General features: G+C 35.4%; 2 protein-coding genes across 7 annotated transcripts in view; both read left to right on the plus strand.

Annotated features, from left to right (window-relative positions):
• The window catches only part of Vps8 (VPS8 subunit of CORVET complex), a 266030-nt gene that overhangs the window by 178085 nt on the left and 75246 nt on the right, over positions 1 to 12699 (plus strand). For all 6 annotated transcript variants that reach the window (XM_047563466.1, XM_047563462.1, XM_047563464.1 and 3 more), the window contains 3 exons: positions 35 to 138; positions 11906 to 11987; positions 12328 to 12410. In XM_047563466.1, coding sequence (XP_047419422.1) covers positions 35 to 138; positions 11906 to 11987; positions 12328 to 12410 — 269 coding nt within the window. The remainder of the gene's footprint in view (positions 1 to 34; positions 139 to 11905; positions 11988 to 12327; positions 12411 to 12699) is intronic.
• LOC124992556 (calnexin-like) lies at positions 4547 to 6351 on the plus strand. Its single transcript, XM_047563468.1, has one exon. The coding sequence runs from the start codon at positions 4708 to 4710 to the stop codon at positions 6157 to 6159; it is 1452 nt and encodes a 483-aa protein (XP_047419424.1). The 5' UTR covers positions 4547 to 4707; the 3' UTR covers positions 6160 to 6351.

The following is a 12699-nucleotide window of genomic DNA, read 5'->3' on the forward strand; positions in this document are numbered from 1 at the left end:
CTAAAAGTAATGTTTATGCTCTTTCTGAATCTAGATATCAAAGAACTTGCCTCCCTGAAGGATGTTGAAGATACTATGGTAGACACAATTGCTCTTTGCCAGAGAAATTCACATAATTTGAACCAGCAGCAACGAGAGGTAGGTGAATGACTGACTGCTTAGGAATTTTAAATCCTCTTCAGCTCTGAAACAAGAATTAATTCTGTTTCCACTGCCCTGTCAGCCACCTGAATTTAATTCAGCTGGCATTAATCACTTTCAGTGTTCCCAGGAGTATAAGGCTCCTGAAGTTATTATGAAGAGTGTTTGGCCTCTTTCTTCTCACAAAAGGCTTTATGGTTCTTAAATTTGGCTGTGTAGAAAAATGTAAGGTTCATGACTATGAGATGTCCCTGATGTTTTTGGACTGAGATTTTGTGTATTCCTTATAGTGGTACTATGGATACGTGATCATTTATCATCTTTTCTGTTCCCTGTGGATGAAAGTAAGCATGAAGAACTGGAGCAGAGCTCTCAAGGGATATGAGAAAAGGTCAAAGAAGGATATGATATAGTAGCTCTTAGTCTTGGCTGCACATTAGAGTCACCTGGGGAGCTTTGAAAAATCTTGTTGCTCAGACTGCACCCCAGATTAATTAAATGAAACTCTCTGGGACTGGGAACCAGTCATCAGTATGTTTTAAAGCTCCCTATGTGATTCCTGTGTAGAGCCACGGTTGGAACCACTGCTGTAACAGACCTCAGATTGCACAAAGGAAGAAAACAAAACTGAAGGAGGTATAGATGAGCACCTAGTGCGAGTAGCAGTTACAGCAGTGAAGCAGAAACTATGGGGCAAGATGTGATTGACAGCTAAATTCTACAGTGACTTTAAGAAGTAGAATTATATCATTTCTCTGAACCTGCTTCTGTAGGGTTTAGGTCTGACACCATACCACCTGAGCTCTTTCCATAGCATGGGTTTCTAAAATGGCAACAGCTAATTTTTCATAAATATTTTGTTGGATATGAAAACAAATATTGGTACAGTTTCTGTTCTCATGAGATGAATAAATTTCTCCTTTAGAATTTGCAAAGGATTTTGTTATTTTTACTTTTTTATATTTATAGTTTTTAAAATTTGTGCATTATAGATATACAAAAGGCATATGTATTTCATATACCTATGAGATTCACTGTGGTATATTCATATATGTACATGGGAAGGTTTGATTAGATTCATTCAGCTGTACTTCCCTTTTCCCATCCCCCCTCCCCCCCTCACTGATCTCTGTTCTATTTTCATAGAATTCTACACCTCCCCTTTTTCTTCCTTCCTTCCTTGTTTTCTTTTATCCCCTTATTTTGATCTACCTTCCACATATGAGAGAAAACATTTGACTCGTGACTTTCTAGGTCAAGCTTATTTCACTTAGCTTGATATTCTCTAGTTCCATCCATTTACCAACACGTGCCATAATTTCATTCTTCTTTATGTCTGAGTAAAACTCCATTGTGTGTGTATGTGTGTGTGTGTGTGTGTGTGTGTGTGTATACACACATACATACACATACAGCCATCACATTTTCTTTATTCATTCATCCGTTAATAGGCACCTAGGCTGGTTCCATAACTTGTCTAATACGAATTATACTGCTACAATTGCTGATGTAGCTGCATTCCTATAATATGTTGATTTTTAGATCTTTTGAATATCACTGAAGAGTGGGATACCTGGGTCATATTGTGGTTGGTTTCATTCCTAGTTTTTTGAAGAATCTCCATACTGCTTTCCAGTATTCCTACTGCTTTCCAAGTGGTTGTACTAACTTGAGTCCCACCAACAATGTATAAGAGTACCTTTTCTCCCACATCCTGGCCAGTATTTATTATTATTTGTATTCTCAATAACTGCCATTCTGACTAGAGTGAGATGAAATCGTAATGTAGTTTTGATTTGCATATTCCTGAGTGCAAGAGATATTGAACATTTTTTTCATATATTTATTGGTCATTTGCATTTCTTCTTTTGAGAAGTATCTGTTTAGTCCTTTTGCCTACTTGTTAATTGGGTTATTTGTTTTTGTTTTGGGTGTTAAGTTTTTTAAGTTCTTTATATATTCTGGATGTTAATTCCCTGAGGAGCAGGTGGCAAAGATCTCCTCTCATTCTGTTGACTCTCTTTTCATGCTCTTCTTTCCTTTACTATGCTGAAGGTTTTAATTTGATGGCATCCTGCTTATTGACTCCTGGTTTTATTTCTTGCCAGTGTGTTGGAGTATTGAGCCTACATTTTCTTCTAGCAGTTGCAGAATTTCTGGTCTTATTCCTAGGTCTTTGATCCACTTCGAGTTGACTTTTTTTCCGATTGAGAGATAGGGATCAAGTTTCATTCTAGATATGGAGATCTAGTTTTCTGAGTACCATTTGTTTAAAAGGTTTTCTTTAATGTATGTTTTTGGCACCTTTGTCAAGTATCAGGTGACTGTATCTGTGGGTTTATCTTTGTGTCTTCTATTCCATTGATCTTCATGTTTGTTTTGGTGACTGTACCATGCTGTTTTTGTTACTAGAGCTCTCTAGTATCATTTGAGGTCTGATATTGTGATGCCTGTAGCATTGCTCTTCTTACTTAGGATTGCTTTGGATATTCTGGATCTCTTATTTTTCCAAATGAATTTTAGAACTGTTTTTTTCTTGATCTGTGAAGAATGTTATCATTGTTATCTTGATAGGGATTGCATTGAATCTGTATTACACTTTTGGTAGTATGGTAGTATGGCCATTTATTAATTCTGCCTATCCAAGAACTTAAGAGGTCTTTCTATCATCTAAGGTCTTCTTCAGTTTCTTTCTTCAGAGTTTTGTAATGTTAACTGTAGAGGTCTTTGATCTCCTCAGTTAGATTTATTCCTAAGTTTGTTTGTTTTATTTTGAAGTTATTATGAATGGGATAGTTTTCCTAATATTTTTTTAAAGAGGATTCATTATTGGAGTATAGAAAAAGCAGTTGATTTAGATATGTTGATCTTGTACCTTGCTACTTTATTAAATAGTATTAAGTCCTTTGGTGGAGTTTTCAGGGTCTTATAAATATAGGATCACATCATCAGCAAACAAATAATATGACTTCTTTTCTGGTTTGTATTCCTTTATTTTCCTTCTTTGGCCTGATCGCTCTGGCTAGAGTTTCAAAAACTATATTGAATAAGAGCAATTAGTTTAGACATTCTTGTCTTGTTCCTGGTTTTAGAGGAAATGCTTTCAGTTTTTCTCCGTTAAGTATGATGTTAGCCTTGGGATTGTCTTATATAGCATTTGCAGTGTTGAGGTATGTTCTCTATATCCCTAGTTTCTCTAGTGTTTTAAACATGAAATGGGTACTGGACTTGTCAAATGCTTTTTCTGCATCTATTGAGATCATTTTAATTCTTGTTCCAACTCTATTTATGTGGTAACTTACATTTATCAATGTGCATATGTTGAACCAAACTTGCATCCATGCAATGAAACCCACTTGATCATGGTGCACTTCTTCTTAATGTGTTTTTGGATGTGGTTTGCCAATATTTTACTAAGAATATTTTCATCTGTTTTCATCAGGGATGTTGGTCTGAAGTTTTCTTTCCTTGTTGACCCTTTGGTTTTGGTATCATGGTAATACTAGCTTCATAGTATGAATTTGGCAATGTACCTCCTTTTCTACCTCATGGAATAATTTAAGGAGGATTGGCATTAGTTCTTTTTTAAAGATCTGATAAAACTGGACTGAGAATCCATCTGGTCTAGGACTTTACTTCGTTGGAAGACTTTTAATATCTGCTTCAGTTTCATTACTTAATATTAGGCTAAGTTTATATCCTCATCATTCAGTTTGTGTAGGTCATATGTCTCTATGAGTTTGTCATTTTCTTATAGATTTTCCAGCTTATTGGAGTATAAATTTTCAAAGTAGTTTCTAATGATTCTGTGTATCTCAGTAGTGTCTGTGTTAATATTTCCTTTTTCATCTCTATTTCTGTTAATTTGAGTCTTTTCTCTGTTTTGGTTTGTTTGGCAAAAGATTTATTAATCTTGTTTATTATCTTTCAAAGAATCAACTCTTTGTTTCAATGATCCTTTGTATTTTTTATTCTCAATGTCATTAATTTTGGCTCTGATTTTATTTTTTTCCTGTCTTCTGCTGATTTTAATATTGGTTTCTTTTTTTCCCTATGGCCTTGAGATTTACTGTTAGATTATTTAGTTGGTATTTATCTTTTAATGTAGGAACTCAGTGCTATAAACTTTCCTCTTAGAACTGCCTTCATACTGTTCCAGAATTTTGATATATCTCTATTCTCATTTGTTTCTAAGAATTTTTAAAAATTTCCTCCCCTGATTTCTTCTGTAATCCATTCTTCATTCAAAAGTGTATTATTGGCTCGGTCGCGCGGCGGCTGTAGCCGAGGCCTTTTGGTTCTGCGGCACGTGATGGTCGGGCCGCCTCCGCCGCTGTCTCTACTGCAGCGAGGGGCCAGGTGTGCGGGTGGGAGAAGGCGCAGGCACCGCCGGTGGTCCCCGGGAGGCTCGAGATTACTTACAAAGCTCCGGTTCCAACAGGAGAAGTTTATTTTGCTGATTCCTTTGACAGAGGATCTCTGTCAGGGTGGATTTTATCCAAAGCCAAGAAAGATGACACTGATGATGAAATTGCCAAATATGATGGAAAGTGGGAAGTAGATGAAATGAAGGAAACAAAGCTTCTGGGTGATAAAGGACTTGTACTGATGTCTCGAGCAAAGCACCATGCCATCTCTGCTAAACTGAATAAGCCCTTCCTATTTGATACCAAGCCTCTCATTGTTCAGTACGAGGTTAATTTCCAAAATGGAATAGAATGTGGAGGTGCTTATGTGAAACTGCTTTCCAAAACACCAGAACTCAACTTGGATCAGTTCCACGACAAGACCCCCTATACAATTATGTTTGGTCCAGATAAATGTGGAGAGGATTATAAATTACACTTCATCTTCCGCCACAAAAACCCTAAGACGGGTGTGTATGAAGAAAAGCACGCTAAGAGACCAGATGCAGATCTGAAGACCTACTTTACTGATAAGAAAACACATCTTTACACATTAATCTTGAATCCAGATAATAGTTTTGAAATATTAGTTGACCAGTCTGTTGTGAATAGTGGAAATCTGCTGAATGATATGACTCCAGCTGTAAATCCTTCACGAGAAATTGAGGACCCAGAAGACCGGAAACCTGAGGACTGGGATGAAAGACCTAAAATCCCAGATCCTGATGCCGTGAAGCCAGATGACTGGGATGAAGATGCTCCTGCTAAAATTCCAGATGAAGAGGCCACTAAACCAGAAGGGTGGTTAGATGATGAGCCTGAATATATACCTGATCCAGATGCAGAGAAGTCAGAGGATTGGGATGAGGACATGGACGGAGAATGGGAGGCTCCTCAGATTGCCAACCCTAAATGTGAGTCAGCCTCTGGGTGTGGTGTCTGGCAGCGACCAATGATTGACAACCCCAATTATAAGGGCAAGTGGAAGCCTCCCATGATTGACAATCCTAACTACCAGGGAATCTGGAAACCCCGGAAAATACCAAATCCAGATTTCTTTGAAGATCTGGAGCCTTTCAGAATGACTCCTTTTAGTGCTATTGGTTTGGAGCTGTGGTCCATGACTTCTGACTTTTTTTTTGACAACTTTATCATTAGTGGTGATCGAAGAGTAGTTGATGATTGGGCCAATGATGGATGGGGCCTGAAGAAAGCAGCCGATGGGGCTGCCAAGCCAGGCGTAGTGGGGCAGATACTCGAGGCAGCTGAGGAGCGCCCATGGCTCTGGGTGGTCTACATTTTGACTGTTGCTCTTCCTGTGTTCCTTGTTATTCTCTTCTGCTGTTCTGGAAAGAAACAGTCTAGTGCTATGGAGTACAAGAAGACTGATGCTCCTCAACCAGATGTGAAGGAAGAAGAAGAGAAGGAAGAGGAGAAGGACAAGGGAGATGAAGAGGAGGAAGGTGAAGAGAAACTTGAAGAGAAACAAAAAAGTGATGCTGAAGAAGATGGGGGCACTGTCAGTCAAGAGGAGGAAGACAGAAAACCTAAAGCAGAGGAGGATGAAATTTTGAACAGATCACCGAGAAACAGAAAGCCACGAAGAGAGTGAAACAATCTTAAGAACTTGATATGTGATGTTTCTTTCCCTCCCCTTCCCTTGCAAGTGTGTGGTCCTAGGAGAGGACCTGGTATACCTTAGGTTGAAACTCAGAAAACCTCAAGACATCACCATCCACAGGTTCCAGCTGAACACTAGTCCATGTAATTTTAAACATCTAGCAGTAAATAATTGCAGTTGTGACATAAAGGACCCTGTTTCTGTAGAAAAGACAACATTTAACATAATGGTTGTGAAATGTAACATGAAACAACTAACTTGTATTTTTGTTTTGTTTTAAAACAAGCTTTTTTTTTTTAATAGAATGATAGAATTTTGTCAGTCTAAAATATTGGCTTAATTTAATATATTAATTTGTCCATGCAGAAATAACACCAACATTTAGAAATGCTGTGGGGATGAATTGCATTTTTTTTGTAACAAAAATTTTTTTAAAGTTTGGTGTTAGAAAACATTCAAGTGTCTCTGTCCCTTAAAATCGATAATCATGTTTAAAGTGAAGTCATTTGTGGTTATAATTTTGTTTTGCTTGCTTCCATTACTCAATTCCTCCTAAGGAAATTGAAGAGAGGGATTGGATGGAAGCCCAAATTTATATAAAGATTCCGTTTAAGTTGTATTAAAAATAGTCATACAAAAAGAAAAAAAAAAGTGTATTATTTAGGGCCTGGGGTTGTGACTCAGTGGTAGAGTGCATGCCTAGCAAGTGTGAGGTACTGGGTTTGATTCTTAGTACCACATATAAATAAATAAAATTTAAAAATAAAAAGGTCCATCAACAACTAAAAAATATTTTTTTAAAATGCATATTATTTAGGCTCCAGGTGTCAGAGTAGTTTCTGGTTTTTATTGTCATTGATTTCTAATTCCATTTCATTATGGTCTGATAGGACCATGAATTTTTTTTTAATTTACTGAGATTTGCTTTGTGCCCTACAATATGCTGTTTTACAGAATGTGCCATGTGGCACTGAGAAAAAAGTGAATTCAGTTGTTGATGGATGAAATATTCTATGTATGTCTATTAGGTTCATTTGCTGAGTAGTATTTTTTGTTCTGAAGAATCTTTACTTAGTTTATATCTGGATGATTTATCTGGTGGTGAGAGAGGTGTGTTGAAATCACCCAGTATTTTTGTAATGTGGTCTGTTTGATTCTTAATCTTCTTCTGTTTATTTTGTTGCTCTCTGTGTTGATTTAATTTCTTTTAGTATGGCTGGTGAGCTGTGAGTTCCACAAAATGACTGCCATGTCCAACACACTTTTTTTCCCATGATTTGGGTTAAACAGCTTGATTTTTTTCAGTGACCCCACCACTGCTCCTGTTGCATTATTATTTTGTCTGCTTTTCTTTCCACTTGGTGATTCAGGAGTGAGCTTATATGTTTTTTCTCTTGCTCTTTCTCTCTCTGTTGCCCCTCTTCCTTCCCCATTTCTGGTCTAGGTTGAGGATAAGGATCTCTGCTCTTATTTTCTGCTTCAGTAAGTCTTTCCAGGTCTCAGATTGTTTAATATTGGATCTTAGAACATTTATTCTGTCACTTCCCTTTCCAGTCAGCTGTTTCTTCACTACCTCCTTTCTGTGCTATGGAGAAATTGGCAATCGCCACCTCGCCACCTAGCTCTGCTCTATCTTCAGTCAAGGATTTTTCAAGGTCATAAAATATGAAAATTCTTTAGCATATAAATTGTGCATAACAAACACATTTGCATATAGATTTTTTATTTATAAAAAGCTGTTTTATGAAATGATACTCATTTTTAAAAAGCATGCATTATAGAAAGTTACAGAGAAAAATAGTTTTTTTTTTTTTAAATTACCAATATATTTGTCCAGTCACCCAGAAATAACCATCATCATTTGGTAAAATCACTGTAGATATTTTTTTGTCTGCTGAAGTTGATATGATTTTAGAAAAATTGAATCAAATAATATTTGCTTTTAAAAATATTATAGTCAGTCTCCTCTAGGAAGCTTATATAAAACTGAGGAGTTTTTAATTTTCAGATAAATGTTTCTTTACCATATTATCTGTTAATAAATCTAACATTTAAAAATCGGAATAACTATAATAAAGTAATATTATGTTTATAATTACACTTCAGTTTTTATTATGTGTATAGTGACCCCAGTGCCAGTAAGGAAATGCATATGAACTGACCCTTGCTTCCTAATATCCCCTCTCTGTCCTCCTAATTTTAATTAGTTTAGTTATTATGCCTTATTAAGGTTTTTAATACTTATTTTCTATATCCATAAGTTCCATATTTGTTTAATATTTATTTAATTGCGTTATGGACTTAGTACCAAGTCCTTTTACCAAGATTTTTCCATTCCTGAGTTTTTATTATTTATCTTTCAGTTGATGGCTGTATTTGGACATGTTTATATTTTGATAGAGAAACATGGAAGTATAGACATCTTACAGTTTTGTTTATATGTATGTAATGCTAAGCTTTTGTGCTTTTATTTCTTTTTTTATTTGTTCTAATTAGTTGCACATGACAGAATGCATTTTGACATATTATACATAAATGGAGTGTAACTTCTCATTCTTCTGGTTGTACATGATGTAGAATTATACCAATCATGTAATCATATATGCACATAGGGTTATAATGTCCAATTCATTCTATTATCCTTCCTACCCTAGGCCCCCTCCCTTCCCTTCACTCCCCTCTGTCTAATCCCTTTCTACCCTAGCCCCGCCCTCATTGTGAATTTAGCATCCACATTATCAGAGAAAACATTCAGCCTTTGGTTCTTTGGGATTGGCTTATTTTGCTTTAATGCTAAGCTATTCAAAAGATGTTTTGTCTATCTCCTCTCTAATATATTTTCAATACCTTCCTTCTTCACATGGTAAATTTAAGAAAAAGACAATTTTTGGTATCTCTTTAAAATATAATAGTTTAGGTACACTTAAATGGAATAGTCCAGATTCACAGATATTAATAGATCTAAATATAGTATCCATATTAGGGATTGTTTTTTCTATAGATGAACTCTGTAGCTCTTAATCAAAGATGGATTTTTGCCACTTTGATGTGGCAAAAGGAAAATTAATTTTTCTAATTAAAAAATACATCTGGGTTGGAATTTGTTCCTTTTGATAAAGTCGTTAGATGTTAGACCTCTTTCTAGTTTTTTAAATGTTCACTTCTTTAAGATTGGTATTAGACCCATTTACTAGCTGCATGTAAGAGAAGTCTACCTATAAGACAAATCTGCCTCTCTTCCTTGTTACACACATACCACTTTGTATGGCCACTCCCACTAATAACTGATTTCTGCTTCATTTCTAAACAGATTTAACAACTACAAAATTTTGAGTGTTCATTTTTATGTAAATACTGTTTTATGAAAATGTTGTTTTTATGTAATACTAAATGTTAAGTTTGGGGAATTTTAATGACTGCTTTGTTTCTTTTTATTTTGTTTTGTATTGGAGAAAGTGAGAACAAGAGCTGTTGCCATAGACCCTACAGTAATTACAAAATTTGAGATGTCCAAAGCTTAATAATGATTCCCCACCAGAAATTTCATAGGAAGATTACACCCCAAGAAGTTGGGGTCTCGGTTCTTTTCACTGGGAGAGTCTCAAAGCACCTAGCCTACCTTTGCATAGCTATTTATGTTGCTACCCCAATGTCCATTGGGAATGTACAACAAGGACTATGCCTCTGTTATGCTTGTAATTCTCTGGAAAGAAAACTGTTATATTCCATAAGAAAGTAATTCAGGTTTAGTCATGTTGGTCTCTCAGGAAGTGGGATTATCATTATAATGGAGGATTATTTTAACCTGTGGGTTTTTAGAATTATCCATGTTAACATTTTAAGAATCAATATTAAAGAGTAAGAGAGATAAAAATATTTAAAGGTTTTTTAGCATATAGTTAGTATTAATGTGGAGATTTAATGGAAGAAGAATAACTATAGGGCGTGAACATGTCCCATGCTTTCTTATCTGACAGTTAGAAAGCAGGAATAACACCTTTAAAAAGGTAATTCTCCTAAATTGTCTGAATTAAGTAAGAAAATTTAAAATCAAATTTCTTTTTTCTTTTCTTTTCTTTTTTTTTTTTTAAGAATGAAAGGAATAGGATTTATTTAAGTGTGAAGAACAGAAAAAGAGCTCTTACAGGGGCAAAGCTGATAGGGGTTGCCCCAAAATCAAATTTCTGAACATAATATAAAAACCAGAAGGTAAAAATTACTTTTGTCATATGCCTAATTTACAGAAGACCACAAAATACACAGAAATAAATGATATTGTTTGCAAAGCCAAGTTAAAATAGGCAACTAAAGGTAACTTTAATGAAATTAAGACTAAAATACAGGATTAAAAGTTCATGAAGACTGTTAAAATGAATGAAAATTTCCATGAAATAGGGAACTGCTGGTAAAAGTAATATGACCAAAGTATCTGATGAACTTAATGAAAAATTAACAGTATAAAATCTGGCCTTAACCTCCACCGGGGACAGATAAAACCTTCCTAGTAGAAATCTTCACCCAGCGGGGAAGTCTGCAAGACCCTTAGCGAGTTCCCCTTTCCTTCAACACTCCCAGATCTTCATTGCCAGTCACCACAGTAGGGGTGGTACAGGATGTATTCTCTTCTTTAAAGAACCTCTCTTATCTTGCTCTGTCAATACTAACTTTTCCTCCTGTCTCCTGGATAATTGCAATAATTGGTTGCTCCTGAGATACTGGGTTAGGACATTTGTAAATTATTACCCAACAAGAAAATATGTTTGAGCTATTCAAATGTATTAGCTTGATTTTTATAGTAAATATTTTCCTGAAACTTGGACAAACACAGAATTTGGAATCACACAGCTGATTTACTATAGTATAATATTTGGAAAATTACTTAATTTCTATTAACTTCAATTTCTTACCTCAAGTAAAGATAACACCTACTGTATAAGGTTATTATGAGATTAAAATGACAAAATATGTGTAAGTCTTTTAACACAGTGCCTAGCAGAGTAGCAGTAAATAAATGGTAGATCTACTTGTTTATCTCTTGATAAAGTTGTTAATGCTGACTCAGATAATATTAACTGCTACTTCCTGGACTGTGAAACTTAGTAAATACAAATAATTCTTTTTTCTTTTAATTTTTTTTTTTTTTTTAGTTGTAGATAGACACAATACCCTTAATTTATTTATTCATTTTTATGTGGTGCTGAGAATCAAACTCAGCGTCTCACACATGCTAGACAAGCACTCCACCACTGAATCACAACCCCAGCCCCTACAAATAATTCTTGGTAGAGGAAAAAATTTTAATAACCTTTATTCATTTATTTTGCTTGACATTGCTGAAGAAAAGGTAGAAGAGGGTAGCTATGGGGATTATTTAGTCCTTTTGGTGGTACATGAAGTTATTCAGGCTTTGTCGGTGGTACATTTATGCTAAAGTAGGTAAGAACCTAGCAGAAGCTTTTCCTTGCTTCCTTGAGCCTACCCTCTCTAGAGATACAAAATTGCAATTCCAAGTCTTCCTTATGTTTCCCAAGGCTGCATGGTAAAGATCTCTTTAGCTTTGGTCTCTGCTTTTAATGCTTTTTCTCTTCCTAGTCAAATGTTCCCTTTTTTTCTAATTTTTATCAACAAATGTACATGGAAAGTACATTTCAACCTGCAAAATACTGTGCTAATAATACTCATTATTCCAAAAGTAACAAGTTGGTTTTTCTTTGGTTGCCTCTAACCCACCCTATAGGCACTCTGGTTTCCATTATTGGAGGCAATGATGGCTCCTCAGAAGCTGTCCAGTTCAGCTGCCCCTCCTCTACACTCTGAAGGTAAGTTCATTAGAACCATAGTGACAGGGTTGCTTCTATCGTCACCTAATTTTTATCTACAAATACTGTCATTATGACATATTTTCTCAATTTCTTGTTATTTTCCTTAATGAAACCATATTGTAGCATCAATCTCATCTTTCAGGTTTGTTCTTTTTGTTATGCTAGTTATATAGCTTATCTTTTCAGTGTTATCAACAGCTTATCTAAAAATATCAAACTGAACTTGGTTAACCAAGTTTTTAAGAAGTTATTATATAAGTCCACTATTTCCCCCTGAACCTCAGGTTGAAAACTCTTATTCTAAACTAACTTTAATATTAACATTTTGTTACAACAGCTCTGAAGTCTTTGACCATGCAAGTTTTAAACAGCATGGCAGCATTTATTGCCCTTCCGTCAATCTTGCAAAGAATATTACAGGTGAGTTAAAGAAGAGGGGAGGCTATATGTTGATTGGGTTCCACTAATATTTTACAAGTAAATTAGGCTAATGTTTAAATGGGTCTCAAGCATAATGCAGCTGCATTTTATAATTAGCTAAATATCTAATTTGTATTAATCCTTGAATCTTTTCTGTTACTCCTTGGGTATGGATGTGCTTGTTATAACTGACCTTCAGTTAGGGTGTGCAGCCTTACTGTTCCCTTGGGATTCAGACATACATGCTTCCTATTGCTGTGTCAACTGAGAGAGAATTATCATGTATTTC

The sequence above is a fragment of the Sciurus carolinensis genome, chromosome 9, assembly GCF_902686445.1.
Source record: "Sciurus carolinensis chromosome 9, mSciCar1.2, whole genome shotgun sequence".
Lineage (NCBI taxonomy): Eukaryota > Metazoa > Chordata > Mammalia > Rodentia > Sciuridae > Sciurus > Sciurus carolinensis.